At 49.1% G+C, this 21905-nt stretch overlaps 1 protein-coding gene across 2 annotated transcripts in view; it reads left to right on the forward strand.

The window, feature by feature from the left end:
- The first annotated feature begins 8146 nt into the window (after positions 1 to 8146).
- BID (BH3 interacting domain death agonist) overlaps positions 8147 to 21905 on the forward strand; it is a 35341-nt gene continuing 21582 nt past the window's right edge. The window contains exon 1 of one of the 2 annotated variants that reach the window (XM_041736953.1): positions 8147 to 8408. In XM_041736953.1, coding sequence (XP_041592887.1) covers positions 8278 to 8408 — 131 coding nt within the window. In that variant the 5' untranslated portion in view covers positions 8147 to 8277. The remainder of the gene's footprint in view (positions 8409 to 21905) is intronic. The other variant, XM_041736952.1, reaches the window with a different exon arrangement.

Genomic DNA, 21905 nt, shown 5'->3' on the forward strand with positions numbered 1-21905 from the left:
CTAGATGGGAATGCCTTGCTAGAGGGAAAAACTACCTTAACTCTACAATGGCCAGGCCTCCAGTATTCTGTGAATCTCTTTTGACATCTGAAAATCCTTTTGAAACCTGCCTTTTCCTTACTCCACCTCCCCACACCCACCCCTACCCCCCCAAGTATATAATCAGTCGCCCCTTACCACCCTGGGGCAGCAGCTCTTCCTGCCCACCGTCTGTCGTACCCCCACCCCCCGCGCCTCCAGCTTTAAGAAAACCACCATTTTGCACCAGTCATCCTCACCCCCCCCAACTCTCACCTAGATTCCAAAAGTGCATCAGTATTGGATTAGGGCCTACGCCAGTGGGCTCGGTGAGCCCTACCTACCTTTTTTATTTTTATTTTTTAAAGATTTTATTTATTTATTCAGGAGATACACACACACACAGGCAGAGGAAGAAGCAGGCTCCATGCAGGAAGCCTGATGTGGGACTCGAACCCGGATCCCAGGGTCACGCCCTGGGCCAAAGGCAGCCGCTCAACGCTAGGCTACCCAGGGGTCCCCATATCTACCTTTGTAAATAAAGTATATCTCCAAAACACTCACATTCTGAGGGACTGGGAGGTTAGAGCTTCAACCTATGAAATTGAGGAGGACACAGTTCAGCCAAGAACAATGGCTTTCAGAAAGAATCATATTCAAACAGCATTGCTTCGGGATGTCTTTGAAAACACCACCCTCTTTCTGGGGCAATAAAGGGAACTTAGAAGGGGAGCTGTTTTTTCACAGGAGGTGCTGGCAGCGGAAGCAGCAGTGAGAAGCCTCAGGGAAAATGAAACTGAGATCAGTGCCCTTTCAGCCCAAACCTCACTGGGTGTTGTGTTGGGGGCTTTTTGTTTTGTTTTGTTTTAGGATTTATTTATTTATTTATTTATTTATTTATTTATTTATTTATTTATGAAAGAAGAGAGAGGGAGAGCGCATGCGCAGGAGGAGGGGGAGGGGGCCAGGAGGGGGAGGGAGAAGCAGGCTCCCCTTAGGGTAGGAGGCCGGACTCAGAGGGGGCTCCATCCCTTGGGGCTCCATCCCAGAGGCAAGGAATTTGGGGACTGCATGGCCTAGATCCCACCCTGCAGGACAAAGGCAGTGGCCCCCACAGTGTTCAGGGTGAGATCTGGGCTCCTCACCCAGCTGCTCCTAGCCTCCCCCTTTGGCCCCGCACCTGCCATACTCCAGCTACATCCGGCTCCCCCTGCTGGTGCACCTGCAGCAGAGGCTTCCCCAGGCCACAGTGCTCTTCCTCCTCCTGTCACATCTCTCTTTTTTTGACCTTCAGGCATCATATTACCCAGTTCATGAGCCCCCATCTCTCTCTTGCCCTCCTAATGCCCTGTTTAGTCTTTTGCACAGCACCTAACACCACCTGATGTTTTTCTCGTCAACAGTTATTCCATCCGTGGAGCACCCGTGACTACCAACAACCATTTTCAGGACCAAGGCAAGAGCATGAATAAAACAAGTCTGTGGCCTCCTTGTGAAGATTATTTCCTAGCAAGGGGAGACAGTCCAACACAAAGGAATAATTACATACCATGTCAGGTTGTGATAGGTGCTGTGGAGGAAATGCAGCCAGGCCCCAGGAAAGCATGGGGGCTGAGGCAGAATAATAAGGGGATGGCGGTCAGATTCAAGGTAAAAGAGGGTGCAGCTCATATAGAATTTTGTAGGCTATTGAAAAGGCCTTGGGAAACCACAGAGGATTTTAAAGAGTGGAGTGACACCATCTGACCTTTTATAAAAGAAGGAATAATATTGCAATAACCTGTTGGGAGGCTATTGCAAGGACAGAGGGAAATGGTGGCAGGACCAGGGCCCTGGGGGTGCAGGGGTGAGCCGAAGGGGTTGGTGGAGCTGCTGGCATGCTCCCACACTGCTGGTGGAAGTGCAAGATGGGACAGCCACTTTGAAAAACTGGCTGTTAGTAATAAAGTTGAACACTCCTCACCCTGTGACCCAGCAGTGCCACTCCTAGGTATTATCCTCAGTAGAAGTGAAAACACGTAGACACAAAAAGATTTGTAAGAGGGCAGCCCGGGTGGCTCAGCGGTTTAGCGCCGCCTTCAGCCCAGGGTGTGATCCTGGAGACCCGGGATCGAGTCCCATGTCAGTCTCCCTGCATGGAGCCTGTGTCTCTGCCTCCCTTTCTCTCTCTCTGTGTCTCTCATGAATAAATAAAATCTTAAAAAAAAAAAAAGTTTTGTAAGAGAATGTTCGTAGCGGCGTCGCCGTGATCAGCGTGTTTGGGGATGCACGGAATGGTGAGCGGACGCGCGCCTTCTGGAGACAGGAACACGGGAGTGCAGCCCAGAGCAGAAGACCATTTCACAGCACAGGGGGCCATGCTTGTGAAGATGACCAGGGGCATGGAAAGAATGAAATCCTGTTTAGGGAGGGAGAGAAGTATGTCATCCATTATTCAAAGATTAGCAATTAGAAGCTGTGAGGGCAACAGGAGAGCTGAGTGGTGTTAGAAGGATCACTAGTTATTTGCAATCAGTTAGAAATGAAACAACTCCTTTTTTTTTTTTTTTTTTTTAATTTATGATAGTCACACACACACACACAGAGAGAGAGAGAGGGGCAGAGACACAGGCGGAGGGAGAAGCAGGCTCCATGCACTGGGAGCCCGATGTGGGATTCGATCCCGGGTCTCCAGGATCGCGCCCTGGGCCAAAGGCAGGCGCTAAACCGCTGCGCCACCCAGGGATCCCAGAAATGAAACAACTCCTGATGAGGTTTGAGCCTGGGAACTGCTTCTTGGGGAGCATGATGTAGGCCTGGCTGGTCCACATATAGCACAAGAAACATATTTAATTAATAGTCCTAGAAATGTGCTCATGGTGCTAACATATGAGTGCCAGAAGTGACAGAGCTTAGGTGGGCCAGCCTCCGTTGCCCACAGGAAGAGCACTGTCCTGGGTGCCGCACAGCTTATGCCCGCCCTGACTCCAGCAGTTACTTCCAGCATCTTCCTTGGCAGGGAGACAGTGTCCAGGTAGGACTACCCAGGTGTCATCTGTTCCTGATCTCAGGTATCCTATGCCCCCTTCATAGAGGTCATCATTGGAAGAAATATATTTGCTAGAATGAACCTGTTCTTGCTCAAAATTTCTATTGTCCCCTTTGACACCTCCTTCAGAGCCAAGTTAAACTGCATACAAAAAAAAAACACAGAAATTTCATTTATGTATTTATTATTATTTTTAGGAATTTCATTTAAAAGTAGGTGCAAGATAAGGTTGGCCACTCTTGAAGTGGAAATTGGTGTGCTCCATCCATTCTTTACAGAATTGTGAAATTAGGGCTGCCTGGGTGGCTCAGCACTTTAGCGCCTTCCTTCAGCCCAGAGCATGGTCGTGGAGACCCAGATTGAGTCCCACATTTGGCTCCCTGCATGGAGCCTGCTTCTCCTCTGCCTGTGTCTCTGACCTCTCCTGCTTTGGCTGCTGGAAAGGAAACCTCAACCCCATTAAAAAATGTTACTTGCTACTTATACCTTAATCACTTGGGTATGCAGCTCTGATGAAGACATCAACTTGAAACAGCAGATAAAGCTGTTTCAATTTAACAAACCATTCCATTGTGTGATTTTCATTATTACAGTTTTTAGTTACAGTAAAAGTAAGGCTACAGTCCTTTCAGAAAAACTGGAAAACAAAAAAAAAATGAAAAGTAAAAAAAAAAAAATCACTGTAATTTTTATCATTTTAATGTAACATTGTGATGATTCTTGGTTGTATTTCCTTCCAGTCTTTTTCTTTAAAATCGCTCCTAGGGACGCCCGGGTGGCTCAGCGGTTGGGGCCCGCCTTCCACCCAGGGCGCGATCCCGGAGTCCGGGGATCGAGTCCCGCATCGGCTCGGGCTCCCTGCGGGGAGCCTGCTTCTCCCTCCGCCTGTGTCTCTGCCTCTCTCTGTGTTTCTCATGAATAAATAAATAAATAAATACATAAAATCTCTAAAAACATAAAATCGCTTCTATTCGGTGGTGCAGTGTAGCCCCTTCCACGGTCCTGTGTGTTCACGGCGCGCGGGAAGCTGACTTGGTGCCCGTGTCCCGCCTGCCGCAGTCAGAGCGCTCTCGGCGGCCGCGGGAAGGCTCCGGGGCCCGAGCGGAGCACGGGGAGCCCCGCCCGCCCGCCCGCCGGGCCACCCTCCGCGACGGCTCCCTCCGCGGCCCGAGGGCGGGAGCCCAATCCCGGGGCCCGCCCCGGCAGCCCGCGTTCCAGGTAGGCGGGGCGGGGGCGGGGCCGGGCGGGGGCGGGGCCGGCCTGGCGGGCGGGGGCGGGCGGGGGCGGGGCGGGGCGGGGCCGGCCTGGCGGGCGGGAAACAGAGGAAGTGGCCGAGCGGCGGCTGCGTCCTCGGCTCGCCCCGGGACTGCGCCCGCCTGGCCCCGCGCCCGCTCGCCGCCCTGCGCCCGCCGCGGGTCTCGCCTGCCGCCGCGGCTGCTGGGTGGTGAGTAGCCGCCTGCGCTGGGCCGCAGGTCCCGGGGCCCCCGCGTGCCGCGCGGTGCTCGCCGCCGGCGGACCCTCCCTCCCGACACGGTCGCGGACCGCGGGCGCCCGGGGTTGGGCGGAGGCGCGGCGCCGGGTCCCGCCCGCCCGGAGCGCCCGAGCCCCCGCGGCCTCTCAGCCGCCCGCCGGGGCCGCTCCTCGGGTCCTCGCGGCACCGACGCCGCCGGAAGGGCTCCCCCGCGCGGGCGGGCACACGGGGCCCGGCGGGCAGGATTCCCTCCCGGGGGGCCGGAGACGCGCCCGTCCCGGCGAGTCTTTGGAACTGGCGGGGGCGTGTGGGCCCCGGGCGGGGTGGGGGCGGGGGCGGGGGGGGCGGAGGGGGGCGGGGGTGCGGGCGGGGGGCGGGGGGGCGGGGGGGGGCGGGGGGCGGGGGGGGGGGCGGGGCCCTCGGACCTAGACGTCCCCGCCCGCAGCCCGCGCACTGGCGCCGCGACCGCAGCGGCTGCCGGGCCGACCTCCGCCGGGAGGACGCCGACGGGAAGGGGCGAGTCCGAGTCACACCTCACCTGTGCAGCGCCGGACCCGGAAACTGCGCCCAGACGCGGACCTCGGCCTCCGGCCTAGGGCACCCCCCCCTTACCCCTGCCCCGCGGTAGGAGCCCTTGGCGCGCAGACGCTGGCTGGCCGGAGAAGGCAGTTTGTTGAATGACCTCGTGACCTGACCCCACCGCTGCCCACGGGAGCTGGGAGAGCCTCAGACCCTCAGTTAGCAAGTGGCTGGGGAGCTGCAGGGCAGGATGAGCTTGGGGAGCGCAGCTGAGGCTCCTGGGATCGCCCTGATCCGGAGAGGGCCGAGGGGCAGGGCGGGACCCTGTGCCCCACCTCCCAGGCAACTATCTGATTCCACCGCCAAGCCTGCAGATCTTCGGTGTCCGCAGTACCTCACGTGGTGACATTTCAGCTGGCCTCTCTGTGGAAGACAGCTGGGGGACAGCCTGCCCAGGGATGCGGTTTGCGCACACTCCACCTCCACCCGTCTAGGCGCGGCAGGCTGAGCTGGGGAGGGCTCTCCTGGGCGGGCCTTGCTCTGCACCATCTTGACACCTTGAACCAGGGCCCTGAGAGTCCACTGGGAGTCATCAGTGACGGTTCCTGGAAGATAATCTGATTTTGTAGCTAGAAGGAAAGTGGAGAGGGAGGGACTTCTGGTTTTAAAAGTTTAGGTGGGCAGAGCTCTAGTAAAGCATTGTTGGGTGGAGCACCACTGTCGGCCTTTCATCGCTGCTGTGCATGTGTATGATCTGTCTGTCCCTCCTGCCCGGGGAAGGAGGAGGTCCCGGGTCAGGCCTTGTGCAGCACTTCAGAGGCACGGTGCAGAGGCAGCCTTCTCATGGGCCAGAGTACTGAGGTGCCCAGTGGCCATGCTATGCTGGACACAGGGCAGTGTGGTTCCAGAGGGGAAGGGTGCTGTCTTGTGGGAGTGGCGCCTCGCAGTTGCCATTCATTGGGACATGGGCCTTGGTAGTGTGTGCTGCAAAGAGCTTCAGGATCATGGGGTGGGTTGCTGCTAGTTCTGTCTGAAGAGGTTAGGCTATCTTAAGTGGACTCCAAAGGATGAATAGGATCTTGCCAATTGGTTAAGATGGGAAAGTGCACACAGGACAGTGCAGGAATGCTGGGGTCAGGGGTGCCTAGATGGGAAAGAGGTATCTCTAGGTGGGAAGGGGCACTGCATGCCCTGCTCTGAGGCCTTGCCTGGGGAAGTCCACAGCCTTAGCCAACCTGGGGAGACTCGTTGGAGGAACTGCAGGTTTCACTCATTGACAACTGAGACTGGTCTGCCGGGAGCGCCGAGGCCACACAGAGGAGCAGGACATTGGATGATGGAGTCTTCCAGGGGCAGGAGTCTTGGCTTGTAGCAGGGCAATGAGTCACATCAAGGTGTTCTCTTTTTCCGTAGTGCAAGGGACCGTGTGTTCCTTTGTGGTAGTACCTGGGATGCTAGCTCTGGATTCGCACCTCCTGAGAAGACTATCTAGAGTGTGGCCATTGGAAGTACTTTCTGTGGTTGTACTTGCGGTGACCATGACCATTTGTCAGTCTGGGGCTTAGGAGGCCAGGGCCAGCCTGGATGCCCCCTGAGGCCAGCAACCCACTCTACTGGGCCTCCTTGTGCGTAGGATCCGATTAGCAGCATCTTGGCTGCCACACCCGGCTGGCCACACCCTGGGCCATACATATCCTTGCCCAGAGCCACTGACTGGTCTGAAAAAGACAGCTAATTGAGAATGGTGGTAACCTGCAGAGCTCACTGTGGGCCAGATGCCCACATAAGAACTTTATGCATAGTAGTTAGCTCATTTGGACATCACAGAAATCAGAAGCAAGGTTATCATCCCTGTTCTTCAGATGGGGAAACTGAGGTTTGGAGTGATTAAGTAACTTGCCCAGGGTCACAACTGAGGGAGTCAGACCCCCAAGTCCCAGCTCTAAGTGTTATATTGCACTAGCTGGATTTCCAGGCTACTCACTAGCCCATTTCCCAAATCCAGCCCATCTACCTCTGCACCTCGACACCAGTTAGACGTGAAGGGGTAAGGAGCAGAGAGGATGACTGTGGTCTTTCTGTGGACTCTCCTTCCCTTTCAGGCAGCTGGTGATGTGTGTGGGACTGGCTGAAGCTTTAGGGAGCAGTGCCCTGGACCCTCTGGGTGGGATTTTGGCTGGCAGGTTCCCCAGCCTCCCATCCTGGGGCTCAATCCTTTCTGTGCCTTCCCTTCCTCTTCCCTTCCTGTCCGCAGAGGTCAAAATGGGGAAGTTTCAAATGAAAGGCAAACTCAGTCTGGATGAACCATAAAGCAACCATCGATTCTTGGTTGGCTTTGTGTCAGGGCCCTGGAAGCCATGAACTTAGAAAATGAGGAAGTTTTTTTTTTTTTCAAGATTTATTTATTTATTCATTCATTCATTCATTCATTCATTCATTCATTCATTCATGAGAGACAGACAGAGAGAGAGGCAGAGACACAGGCAGAGGGAGAAGCAGGCTCCATTCAGGGAGTCCGATGTGGGACTCTATCCCGGGTCTCCAGGATCAAGCCCTGGGCCGAAGGCAGGTGCCAAACCGCTGAGCCACCCAGAGATACCAGGAACTGTTTTTTTTAAACTGCCCTCTCCTCTAGTAATCCTGTCCGGCTTGCTATTGGGTGTTGCAGAGGATGCCAGGAGGTGGGTTTTTATGACCCCCTCTGAGTTGTGGGCCAGGTTTGAAAGGGGACTGGTTGCTTTTAGGCACAACAGCTGACTGGACCTGGCCTGGCCCGTGTGGCCTAGCAGAAGGGTGTGGGCTGAACAGCAGTGGGGCTGCGCCGCCTGAGGAGAGGCCTTCTGGGTCCAGGGTGTCAGGAGCACCGTGGAGATCTGGGCTTCTGCCTGGGCTGAATGGAGTCCCCAAGCCCGCCCTTAGTCAGTTCCTGCCATGCTGACTCGTGGGGCAGGTCAGCATTCCTCTGCTGACATACTTGACAAAGCGCCTTTTGTCACAGTGAGGAGAGTGAGTGCAGTGGCCTGGGTGGAGGGCACACCAGTCTTGAGAGCTCCAGATAGCCTAGTGGGGGGGGTGGGGGGGTCTGAGCTTTTATCTGAGGCCAACAGTGATGTTGCTGTTTTTCTGTTCGTGGGCATCTGTGCATCTGTAGTTGGTTTAATTTGACGAACTGTCTCACTTTAATTCTCAGCCAAAGTCTGCAGTTGTGCAGATGTGAAACATCAGTGGTGAGGTGTTCCTCATGTGTATGCTCACATCTAGCCATGTGTTCGGGCGGTCCGGGCCTGGGCCGTGTCCTGGGGGCTCCCGCCTGGATCTACATGCCCTTCTGTGCACCCCCTGCCCCCCATCCCTGCCAAACCACAGCGAAGGGTAAGAATCCCACGAGGCAGGGAGTGTCCCTTTTTGCACGTAGGAGCAGTGAGGTCCCATGGCAGGCTGAGTGCCAGCTGTGCCCCTATATCTGTCCCCCTTCAGAGAGTCCCTCTGTGCCCTGGGAGTGAGTGCTGCTGGGCCCCAGGGACTTAGGGAGTTGGGGGCTTTTCTGGGGTCTCCATTTGTCTTTCCAGGGAGAGCCAGCTGGAGTCTAGGGGACTAGTGTTCAGTTAGGGCTTGGAGTACAGGAGCGGAGGAGGAGGTTGTCGCTGTCGCTGGGGGGTGAGGTGGGGCAGGGACCCTTGTGGGGGAGACACCAGATCGCCTCGGGTGGGAGTAAGTGCCGAATTGCTCTGGGGTCCCTGTGAGCCTCAAGCAGGCCTGAGGCCTGCATGTGGGAGGAGGCCAGCCACCGAGCCCAGTGCCCACAGCCCCTCGGCATTAGCGTGGCTGTTGCGCTGGGAGGCTCCTTGGAGATCGACAGGAGGAGGCCACCTTTGGGGAATCCTGAGCTTTAATTTTTTTTTTTAAGATTTTATTTATTTATCAGAGAGAGAGAGAGAGAGCAGGAGTAGGGGGAACAGCAGAGGCAGAGGGAGGAGCAGGCTCCCCACTGAGCAGGGAGCCCCACACGGGACTTGATCTCAGGACCCCCGGATCGTGACGTGAGCTAAAGGCAGCCACGTAATGGGCTGAGCCACCTGGGCGCCCATAGGTGCTAACTTCTGGTGAGGGAGGGCACTGTGTTTGGGACTGGCCTCCCACCTTCCGGGCCCAGCCACCTCTGTATGTGTGGTAGCAGGGGTTGATGGGGAGGGGACAGAGGACCAAGGCCGGGCCCAGCAGCCCCTGGGGACCCTAGCATCAAGGCAGGCCCTGCTATGCATGAGGAGGTAAAGGGCCCTTGACTGGAACCTCTTCAGAACTTTCCAGCAGATATTTCCTCACCCTGTCTTGGAGGGTGTAGGGTTGGCAGGCTGGCAGGCCCCTGGACTGGGCAACAGCACAGCATTGAGGGGAATGCCTCTCTAGCCCACCATGCTTCCTTTGCCCCCACCCCGAGTTCCCACCATGAGACCAGATGGCCCCCAGGCGTCCCATCTCGTCTTAAAAGCTCCATTTCTCCCTGGGGTACCTCCTAGGATCCTTGGCAGTGTCCTACCTCCCAGACTCTTTCCTGGCTGCCTGGCCCTTGTTGGTCACAACATCTCGTTGGGATGATGCTTATCAGTGTGTAAAGTGATTGCACTGACTGCATTGACTGCATTTTCACACCCTTGCACCCTTCCAAATGCAAGTTATTGCCCCTTTGCCTAGAGGAGGAAACAACCTGCTAGAACTCGGGAGGCTTGTGGCTTACCCACGGGAGCCCCTGATGTGCATACCTGTGGCCATCCTGTCCTCTTGCTCCATTCAGTTACCCCGCTGGCCAACTCTGGCTTGGCCCCAGGGTGGCATGATCTAGGGTCTGACGGGGCCTTGGTAACAACTCTTTTCTTCTCCATGACTAAGCTCTAAGAGAAAGGCAGTTAGGGCTGTTGAGGGGAGAGGCTGTAGGACAGAGGCCAGCCTGGACATTTTGGAGCAGCCTCTGGGATGCCTATCTTGCTCCACCCATCGTGCACAGATCTTTCTGAGGCCCAGGGCCTAGGTGGGGGAGGGCAAGCAGGAGGCTCAAGGATGGAGGCCTCTGGTGTCCAGGATGGTGGGCTGTGGCAGACCCGAGTAGAGCAGTGGACCTGTGTGATGGAATGGCCTAAGTTACCTGGCAGAGAGCCTCCTGCCTTTTTATAACGTCCTTCCTCAGGTTGCCTTTTGTTTTTTTAAAACCACTTTATTGAGATATTTCACATAACCTAAAATTAACCTGTTTATTTTTTTAATTTTTTTTAAAGATTTTATTTATTATTCATGAGAGACACAGAGAGAGGCAGATGTGGTACTCGATCCCAGGAACCCAGGACCACGCCCTGAGCCAAAGGCAGATGCTCAACTGCTGAGCCATCCAGGAGTCCCAAATTCACCACTTTATTTATTTATTATTTTTTAAAGGTTTTATTTATTTATTCATGAGAGACAGAGAGAGAGAGACAGAGACACAGGTAGAGGGAGAAGCAGGCTCCCTGCGGGGAGCCTGATGTGGGACTCAGTATCAGGACCCAGGATCACACCCTGAACCAAAGGCAGACGCTCAACCACTGAGCCACCCAGACGTCCCATATTTCTACTTTTTAAAAAAATAATTCTGGGTGATGCTGCTATGGACATTCACGATACAAGTTCTTCTGTGGGCATATGTTTTCATTTCTCTTAGATATGTGCCTAGGAGCAGAATTGCTGGGTCATTTGGTAACCGTGTGGAATTGTTTGAGGAACTGCCAAACTTTCCCAGAGAAGCTGCATCATTTTATATTCCCACCAGTGATGTGTGAGGGGTCCAGTGTCTCCACATCCTTGCTAATGCTTGCTATTATCCATCTTTTTTAGTCTAGCCATCCCTGTGGCTTTATTGTGGTTTTGATTAGTATTTTTGTAATGGCTAATAATGTTGAGCGTTTTTTCATGTGCTTATTGGCCATTTGTGTGTCTTCTCTGGATCCCATTCAAATCTTTTGCCCAATTTTTTTTTTTTTTTTTTTTTTTTAATTTATGATAGTCACAGAGAGAGAGAGAGGCAGAGACACAGGCAGAGGGAGAAGCAGGCTCCATGCACCGGGAGCCCGATGTGGGATTCGATCCCGGGTCTCCAGGATCGCGCCCTGGGCCAAAGGCAGGCGCCAAACCGCTGCGCCACCCAGGGATCCCTTTTGCCCAATTTTTAATTGGGTTGTTCTTTCTTTCTTTCTTTCTTTCTTTCTTTCTTTCTTTCTTTCTTTCTTTCTTTCTTTTATTTTTTTTTAAATTTTTACTTATTTGAAAGAGAGAACGGGGTGGGTGTGCCTGGGTGGCTCAGTTGGTTAAGTATTTGCCTTTGGCTCAAGTCATGATCCTGGGGTGCTGGGATTGAGCCCCGTGTCAGGTTTCCTGTTCAGTAGGGAGACTGCTTTTCTCCCTCTGCCCGCCCCCCCCCCCGCCCCCGCTCATGCAGTCTTTCTCTCGCTTTCTTTCTCTCTATCTCAAATAAATAAATAATCTTTAAAAAAAGAGAGAGCACACATGAGTTAGAGGAGGGGAGCAGAGGGGGAAGAAGAAGCAGACTAATCCAAGTGCTGACATTGTCCAGAAAAATTTAACAAGTTTATTTATAATTGCTATAAAGTTGAACTACTGAGATGTGTTCACTGAAACATTTTGACTTGCATTAATGCTTTGTGTCCCCACATTTAAAAATTCATATACAGGGATCCCTGGGTGGCGCAGCGGTTTGGCGCCTGCCTTTGGCCCAGGGCGCGATCCTGGAGACTCGGGATCGAATCCCACGTCAGGCTCCCGGTGCATGGAGCCTGCTTCTCCCTCTGCCTGTGTCTCTGCCTCTCTCTCTCTCTCTCACTGTGTGCCTATCATAAAATAAATAAAAAAATAAAATTAAAAAAAAAAAAATAAAGATTTAAAAAAAATAAATAAATAAATAAAAATTCATATACAAATGAAAATGGAAAAACTGCCAGTACCCTATTTTTCCACTTGTAGTCATAAACTTAGGTACCTATTGACCCCAGGAAAAGAGAATTTTTTTTTTTTAATAATGAAATGTTTCCCATCATAGTGGATGGTTACAGACGTTCTCCACATATGGGGCGAGCAAGCTGCATGTCTTCTGCCAAATTGTGACACATTTAGCATGGATAGCACACAGGTTGGTGTCTTCGAAGAGGCCCACCAGGTAGCCCTTGGCTGCTTCCTTGGCTGTAGCTGCACTCTGGAAGCTCAGATGTTTTGAAGTCCTGAATAATTTCTCATACCAGATGCTGGAAAGGAGGTTTATGGGTCAGAAGTTCAGGGGACTTCTGATAACATCTGACCTCTTGGGGTGCCACGGTACCAGGCCTTAACAGGAGGCTTCTTCACCCCTCTAGTCGAGGGCGTACTCTTGTGAGCAGCTTTTTTTTTTTTTTTCACTTTTTTTTTTTTTTAATTTTTATTTATTTATGATAGTCACAGAGAGAGAGAGAGAGGCAGAGACACAGGCGGAGGGAGAAGCAGGCTCCATGCACCGGGAGCCCGATGTGGGATTCGATCCCGGGTCTCCAGGATCGCGCCCTGGGCCAAAGGCAGGCGCCAAACCGCTGCGCCACCCAGGGATCCCGTGAGCAGCTTTTGTAGCCAGTTGCTCCCTGGTGCTCTCCTACCGGTGGGTTTGCGGGCAGTCTGCTCTGTAAGAGAGGCCTGCTCACCTACCCCGCCTTTTCCTTCAGCTGGAGTTCTGGGAGCTAGAGGTGGTGCTGGTATTGACGAGCATCTGTGGTGCAGCAGGGAACACCTCCTTTTTTTCTTTTTTTTACGATTTTATTTTTATTTAATTTTTAAGATTTTATTTATTTATTCATGAGAGACACAGAGAGAGAGAGAGAGAGAGAGGCAGGGACACAGGCAGAGGGAGAAGCAGGCTCCATGCAGGGCGCCTGACGTGGGACTTGATCTCGGGTCTCCAGGATCAGGCCCTGGGCTGAAGGTGGCACTAAACCACTGAGCCACCCGGGCTGCCCGATTTTATTTTTAAGTAGTCTCTATACCTAACATGGGGCTTGAATTTTTATAACCCTGAGATCAAGAGTTGCATGCTCTACCAACTGAGCCAGCCAGGTGCCCTGAGAGTTAATTTTCAAGAAGTCCAGTTTATTTGATTTTTTTTTCTTGTATCACTTTTTTTTTTGGCGTCATTTCTAAGAAATTGCCTCACGCAAATCATGAAGTTTTATTCCTGTGTTCTAAGAATTTTATAGTTTTAGTTCTTGCATTACTTCTATGATCTGTTTTGAGTTAATTTTTGTATATGACGTGAGGCAGGGGCTTGTGGATATCCCAGCCGGCCTGAACCATTTGTTGAAAAGACTACTTTTTACCTTCCCCCTTTGTCAAGGAGCTGTCAACCATAAACATTAGCCTGTATTTATGGACTGTCATTATTCTATTGATCTTATATTTCCATATGAATCATGGGAACCATCTGTAACTTTTTGCAAAGAAAGCCAGCTGGGAGTTGGAGAGGAATTGCGTTGAGTCTGTAGGTCAATTTTGGGGAGTATCACCATCTTAACCATAATTCTCCCAGTTTGTAAGCATCACATGGCTTCTCATTTTTTTTTTTTAAGATTTTATTTATTTATTCATTAGAGACAGAGAGAGGCAGAGACACAAGCAGGCTCCTCACAGGGAGCCCGATGTAGGATTCCGGGTGCCCTGAGCCAAGTCTTTAACTCTTTCTATTCCCAATGTGATTGCCAGCATCTCCATCTGTAACAATAGCAGACTACGATTTCTTTTGGTTCACTGTTGACATGGAAGTATCCTATTTTTGAATTATAATAAAATTCCCTGAAATTAAAGAAAGCAAGCTGCTGGCAAGAAAAGGGAAAAAAAAAAAGGCAGGCGCTCAAGGGCAGATGCTCAACCTCCTGAGCCACCCAGGCGTCCCATGGCTTCTCATTTAGTTAGATCTTTACTTTCGACAGTATTTCTAGCTTTCAGTGTACAAATCTTTTTTTTTTCAGTGTACAAATCTTATGCTACTTTTGTTACCTGTATTCCTAAGTGCTCTCTTTTTCTTGATGCTGTTATAAAGGTGATTATTTTAATTTCGTTTTTGGGTTGTTTATTGCTAGTGTAGAGAAGTACAAATAGATCTTACAATACTTATGTCCTGCAACCTTGCTGAATTCACTTGCTAGTTCCAGTAGTTTTTTTATTGGATTCCTTGGGCTTTTCTGTATGTGAGATCATGTCAACTCAGTATGTTTTCAAGCTTCTCAGTTGATTCCAGTGTGGCCAGGGTTGAAGAGCCATGGGTTAGATCAGTGGTTCCCATGCCTTTGATAGAGAAGGGGGAGGGAACAGAGTCAGAGCACTTGAATTTCTAAGGACTTTTCCTCTGTGTTGTGGAGAAGAAGTTTAAGTAACCTACAACCTGGGATAATATTAAATTGAGTTAATGAGTAATCGTTATTTACCTAGATAATTTTAAAATAAGGCAGAATCCTGAAACATTGATTATTGGGTATAATCTTAAGGTTTTTTTTTTTTTAATGCTTTATCTTTGGCTAGTAATGGATGTGAGGAAGTATAAAAGGGGTGTGTGTGAGCAGGGTGGCGAGAGAAGTGGTGTTACACGCTGGGTTCAGGAGCTGTGCAAGTCTGCTAAAGCGCTCATGTGTGACAGACAGCTCTCAACTGCTAGTTCTCTGGGGAGCACAAGTCAATTACTTTGGTTAAAAGTGATACTTAATATGGATGCCAGAGAAAAACTTTGTGTATATGCTTTTCTTTTTCAAGCAAAAGTGTTATTTTTTTTTTCCCTCAAAATAGTATTTCTGAAACTTCTTGGTCTCTGGACTCTTTTACACATAAAAATTATCAAGGACCCCCAAAAGTTTTTGATTAAGTGAGTTTTATCTATTATATTTTCTGTGTTTGAAATAAAAACTGAGAAACCTATTTATTTATTTCTAAAGATTTTATTTGAGAGAGAGAGAGAGAGCGCCCCTGGGCAGGGGGCAGAGGGAGAGGGAGCGGGAGACGCAGACTCCCTGTGAGTAGGGAGCCTGATGCGAGGCTGTCCCCAGGACCCTGGGGTCATGACCTGAGCTGAAGGCAGATGCTCAACCAGCTGAGCCACTCAGGCACCCCAGAACTGAGAAACTTTTAAAGTATTTGTTGATTCATTTGAATTTTTTTTTTTTATTATTTATTTATGATAGTCATATATATAGAGAGAGGCAGAGACAAGGCAGAGATAAAGGCAGAGGGAGAAGCAGGCTCCATGCACTGGGAGCCCGACATGGGATTCGATCCCGGGTCTCCAGGATCGCGCCCTGGGCCAAAGGCAGGCGCCAAACCGCTGCGCCACCCAGGGATCCCTGTTGATTCATTTGAAAAGGTCAATGCTCATTGCTTGTTAACATGAATTTTTATAAATACTATATTTTATAAAAACACCACTTTTTGTGACAACAGCACTGTTTCATGTTTCTGCAAATCTGTTAAATGACTGAGTCTGAAAAGAAACTATGATATATGTCATAGCTTTGGCAAAGTTTGCTTATTTTGATGGTCTTGCTTTCTTGGTTTACTCACTTGATGCCTTTCTGTCAAAATGAAACATTATTCTTTACTTTCAGTGCAATTCAACTGGATGGCAGAGATTCTGTAGAACAATAATTTTTGATACTTTATTAAATTATTGCTTAAAGGGAAAAAAACCCCACAAAGAACAAAGGCTCATCATTTATGAAAGAACTAAGGTTTTGTTAGCTTTATTAAGAGAGCCAGCTCTGTTTCTCAGGAGCCCCATGATCCTATCTTAAATGCCCGGTGGTCTCTGAAAACACTTTTGATGTCGCCTTCCAAAAATTGGACCCTAAATGCAGAGATTTTTTTCATAATATCTGTTACGCCTAAAACAGCCATTGAGATTTCTCAGAGTGTCCCTGGAAAATCACAAAGGTCATTCACCTTATAAAAAGAGAAATGCTATAAAATTAATTAGATTTGTTTAAAGTGCCACTCTTGTGAGGGCTGCGTGAAAAGAATAGCTGTCAGATCAGAAGAGGTGCTCACTTGGGCTTTCCTTGGTTACGTTTGTGCAGATAAAATGCTAATGAATGAAAATATATTTCGTAAAATGTTTGCTTTCTGGGAATGCCTTTCTGTCCATAATGTTTTCATTCTTAGGGGAAAGTGATGAAATCTCCTATGAAATAGTTACATATTATACCCCAAAAGAGAATTTGTCTCTCCTCCGTTCTTTTTTTTTTTTAAGATTTTATTTATTTATTCATGAGAGACATAGAGAGAGAGAGGTAGAGACACAGGCAGAGGGAAAAGCAGTCTCCATGCAGGGAGCCCGACATGGGACTCGATCCCGGGACCCCAGGATCACGCCCTGGCCCGAAGGCAGGCACTAAACCACTGAGCCACCCAGGGATCCCAAATTTTATTTTTATTTTTTTTTAAGATTTTTAAAATTTATTTACTCATGAGGGACAGAGAGATAGAGAGAGAGAGGCAGAGGGAGAAGCAGGCTCCACGCAGGGAGCCCGACATGGGACCCGATCCCGGGTCTCCGGGATCATGCCCTGGGCTGAAGGTGGCGCTAAACCGCTGAGCCACCAGGGCTGCCCCTGAAATGAAAAATTTTAAAATGATACCTAGTTCTCTGCTGCCCTCCTGGTCCACCTCCCCCACCTGCCCCTACACCCTGCCCTGGAGTTCCTGTGAAGTCTCCCAAAATTGTGTGCTGCTATTCGCATAGGTTCACAAAGAAGAATCTGTTCATTTATTTTATTTTTTAAAAAGATTTCATTTATTCATTTGACAGAGACAGAGCACACAAGTAGAGGGAGGGGCAGAGGGAGAGGGAGAAGCACACTCCCCACTGAGCAGGGAGCCTGATGTGGGACTGGATCCCAGGACCCTGGGATCACAACCTGAGCCGAAGGCAGACACTCAACCACTGAGCCACCCAGGTGCCCCAGAATCTGTCCGTTTAAAAAAATCTGTGGCAGGGCTCCTGGCGGGCTCAATCAGTACGGCATGCAACTCTTGGTCTCAGGGTTGTGAGTTCGAGCCCCACACTCGAACTCACACTCTACACCCAGGTGTAGAGATGACTTAAAAGTAAAATCTTTAGAAAAATTAGAGTAAAACAGATACAATATAAAATTGACCATTTGAACCATTTTAAGTGTACAATTCAGTGGCATTAATAAGAACTAATAATTCTCTAAAACAGGAAATAATTCCTCATCTAAGTGGAACTGTGCAGTGTAGTGTACAACCATCACCAGCACCCATGTCCAGAATTTTTTCATCTTTCCAGCTGAAATTCCGTACCCCTGGAACAGTGGCTCTTCATTTCTTCTCCCCCGCCCCCAGCCCTTGGCAACCACCAATCTACTTTCTGTCTGAGAAGCTGACTACTCTAGGCACCTTATTTTTTTTTTTTTAATTTTTATTTATTTATGATAGTCACACAGAGAGAGAGAGGCAGAGACATAGGCAGAGGGAGAAGCGGCTCCATGCACTGGGAGCCCGACGTGGGATTCGATCCCGGAGACTCCCGGGTCTCCAGGATCGTGCCCTGGGCCAAAGGCAGGCGCCAAACCGCTGCGCCACCCAGGGATCCCTCTAGGCACCTTATATACGTGAAATTATATAGTATCTCCCCGTTTGTAGCTGGCTTATTTTGCTTATTTCATGTAATGTCCTCAAGGTTCATACATGTTGTATCATGTGTCAGAATGTTCTTTCCTTTGAAAAAAAAAAGGAATGTTCTTTCTTTTTGAAGCTGAATACTGTACCATCATATGGATAAAACCATGCTTTGTTTATCCATCCACCCATCTATGGATACTTGCTTAGCTTTTGTGAATCCTGCTGCTGTTCGTATCGGTGTACATATATCTGTTTGAATCCCTGCTTTCACTTCTTTTGTGTATATGCCCAGAAGCAGAGTAATACAGTATTGTATGAATTAAATCATATGGTAATTTTGTGTATGATTTGTTGAGAAACTGTTACCAAACTCAGGCTTGTCTGTGCACCTGATACACAGTAATCCAGTGTCTGAGGTTTTGAAGCAAAGGAAGGGCAATTATTATTATCAGAAGGGCACTCCAGAAAATCAGGGGATCATTCCCAAGGCTGTGTGGCACTATTGAGCCTAGGGATAGCATATATATTTGAGTGGAGGTTAAGGGGTTTCTTGAAACCTTAAGGGCATGGGTCTCAAAACAATCTGGAGGTAAGCAATCTTTTGAACAGTGAGGTGCTATTTGGGACCTGGTCCATCAAGACAGAGGTTATCATCTGGTCCCCATTAGGTTTCTACAGTCCATGAGTAAACAGGGTGTAGGGATAAAAAGGTAAAGTTAATAACTGATCATGCATGAAACGTAACTAGGGAACATAACAAAGTGGAGGTGAGTTAATAAAGCAATTAATACAACTATAGTTCTGCTTATGCTTTCAAAACAGGTCCAGGAACCAAGCGTTTGGCCTCAAAACTGCCATACTGTACTTTTTTTAAAACCAGGATATAATTGGACAAACTGATAAGCTTAACCAGGGCCTTACTTGTAATGTCATATTTCTGCATGATGCTCATGGAATCCACTATGACAAACCACTTTTCACTCTATGGAGCCAGTGCCTTCAAAGCCCTTCCAGGAACCCTGCCTGGCCCCTGGCTTCTAGGGCCCTAGCTTACGGGGTGTTAGGAAGGTCACTTCCTGGCAGGCCAGGGAATTTAAGATACTTGGTGGGCCTGAATAAGAGAGGCAAGAGATTGAGTCTACACATGGACCTAGCCAGACCGTATGTAATAGCAGAACCCACAACCTGCAGCAGCCTGCCCAGGAAACTAACCCTTCCTTACATGGTAGCTAGTTCAGGAAGGCAGCCTGCTAGAAATCAGACGTCTGTCTCTGGTGACAATCCAGAAAGCTAAAAATAACTTCTCTAACAATTGGCCCCTAATGGCCCTCATTAATAACTGGTTTCCTACTGTTTGTCTTTGCTTCCAACTTAGGACCATCCAGAAAAGGCCAAATATGCACCCCTAACCAATCACTTTAGGGTCTGCTGCCAGCCTCCAGTTGGGGCACACCTGAAGCCCCCTCCTTTTCTTCCCTGTAAGTCTTTGCACTCCTCTGCCTGCCTTTGAGAGTCTGCCAAATGCAAGTGTCTGGATAAACAAACAGCCTTTGTTCCCAGTCAGTTGGCCTTCCTTTCTTTCCATAGAGGAATTCAGTCACATTGAAAGGAACTGCCTGTGAAACCTGCTGCAGTTGCTGAGGCTTGGTTTCCTGCCCTCAGGATCACAAATCAGGTGTTTAAAAGTCTCACCGGAGGGCACCCCCGGTGGCCCAGCGGTTTAGTGCCGCCTTCAGCCTGGGGTGTGATCCTGGGGGCCGGATTGAGTCCTGAGTCGGGCTCCCTGCATGGAGCTTGCTTCTCCCTCTGCCTGTGTCTCTGCCTCTCTCTCTGTGTCTCTCATGAATAAATAAAATCTAAAAAAAAAAAAAAAGTCCCTCCCGAGATTACTCACAAAAGTCTTGGTTAAAAGTTGATTTTGTGGCCTTAGCAATTCAATATTTTGTGCTTTATATTTGTGTAAAAGAAACTTATGGAGGTTTAACTGGTCAGTGAACACTCTTGCTTCACTGATGTTAATTAAATTATCAGGCGTGTGGAATGAGACCAGCCCTTACTTATGTCAAAGAACAATCTTTGAGATTATTATTATAGGCAGGAGGACTGTCAGGAAAAATCGTGACTTTGAAATGGGAAATAAAACCAACCTGAAGGTCTGACTAGTGCCCCCTTTTAGGTTTTCTTTGTTTTCTGTTGTCTTTGAGTTATCGTATGTCTTTGTAAGTTGCAGAAAACTGATATAATGCAAATGGTTGTTCATAGAAATGCAAATGAACTGTCCAGTGGAGTATCTTGTGGATATTTAGTTTTGGGTCCATTTGTAAATTAATTTCAGTTTTCCCACTGCCTGTGGCTGGATCGTTGATTCCTTTGAGTGGTTTTAACATTTTACTGTTTCCTCCATTAAATGAGTTAAATAAACTTTTTTTTTTTTTTTAAGATTTTATTTATTTATTCATAGAGACAGAGAGAGAGGCAGAGACACAGGCAGAGGGAGAAGCAGGCTCCATGCAGGGAGCCCAACGTGGGACTCAATCCAGGGTCTCCTGGATCAGGCCCTGGGCTGCAGGCGGCGCTAAACCGCTGCGCCACTGGGGCTGCCCAAATAAACTCTTTAATATGTCTTCGTTTAAGAAGGAAAAGAATAAGGAAATCAGCCTTCTTCAACCTCAGCATTTTTCTGAGGAGGACACCAAGGCCCAGAAAAGTGAACTCCCTTCCCTGCCCCTGTCTTTTTCAGATAGCACTTTCTCTTCTGAATCTCCAGTCTGGGTCAGAAAAAAAAGTATGTCTATTTTCGTAGATATACAGCTGACCTTTGAACAACATGGGTTTGAACTGTGCTGGTCCACTTAGATGTGGATTTTTTCCATACATAAACTTAGGCATTGATGAATACAGTGCAGTACTGTAAGCATATCTTCCTGATTTTTTTTTTTAAGATTTTATTTATTTATTTATTCATGAGAGACACAGAGAGATAGAGAGAGAAAGAGGTAGAGCGAGAAGCAGGCTCCATGCAGGGAGCCCAATGTGGGACTCGATCCTGGGTCTCCAGGATCAGGCCCTGGGCTGAAGGCAGCGCTAAACCACTGAGCCACCTGAGCTGCCCCCTGATTTTTTTTTTTTTTTTTTTTAGGATTTTATTTATTTATTTGACAGAGAGAGCATGAGCATGGGAGCTGGAAAGGGAGAAGCAGGCTCTCCACTGAGCAGGTAGCCTGATTTGGGGCTCCATCCCAGGACCCTGGGATCATGACCTGAACTGAAGGCAGACGCCTAACAGACTTGAGCCACCCAGGTGCCCTCCTGATGATTTTCTTTTTTTTTTTTTTTTTCCTGATGATTTTCTTGATGACATTTCCTTTTTTCTAGCTTAATTTAAAAATTTTTAAAATTTATTTTATTATTTTTTTTAAAGATTTTATTTTTTTTTAATTTTTTTTTTAAATTTTATTTATTTATGATAGTCATACAGAGAGAAAGAGAGAGAGGCAGAGACACAGGCAGAGGGAGAAGCAGGATCCATGCGCCGGGAGCCTGATGTGGGATTCGATCCCGGGTCTCCAGGATCACGCCCTGGGCCAAAGGCAGGCGCCAAACCGCTGCGCCACCCAGGGATCCCTAAAGATTTTATTTATTGATTGATGAGAGACACACAGAGAGAGGCAGAGGCAGAGACATAGGCAGAGGGAGAAGCAGGCTCCCTGCAAGGAGCCCAACATGGAACTTGATCCCAGGACCCCAGGATCACAACCTGAGCCAAAGGAAGACTCTCAACAACTGAGCCACCCAGATGGCCCAATTTTTAAATTTTTTTAAAAGTTAGATTTAGGGCAGCCCCGGTGGCGCGGCAGTTTAGTGCTGCCTGCAGCCTGGAATGTGATCTTGGAGACCCGGGATCGAGTCCCATGTCGGGCTCCCTGCATGGATCCTGCTTCTCCCTCTGCCTGTGTCTCTGCCTCTCTCTCTCTCTGTGTCTCTCATGGGTATATAAATAAAATCTTAAAAAAATAAATAAAATTTTTTAAAAGTTAGATTTAAATTTTTTTTTTTATTGGAGTTCGATTTGCCAACACATACAGTATAACACCCAGTGCTCATCCCATCAAGTGCCCCTCTCGGTGCCTGTCACCCAAGTCACCCCATCTCCCCTCCCACCTCCCCTTCCACTACCCCTTGTTC

The sequence above is a fragment of the Vulpes lagopus genome, chromosome 21, assembly GCF_018345385.1.
Source record: "Vulpes lagopus strain Blue_001 chromosome 21, ASM1834538v1, whole genome shotgun sequence".
Lineage (NCBI taxonomy): Eukaryota > Metazoa > Chordata > Mammalia > Carnivora > Canidae > Vulpes > Vulpes lagopus.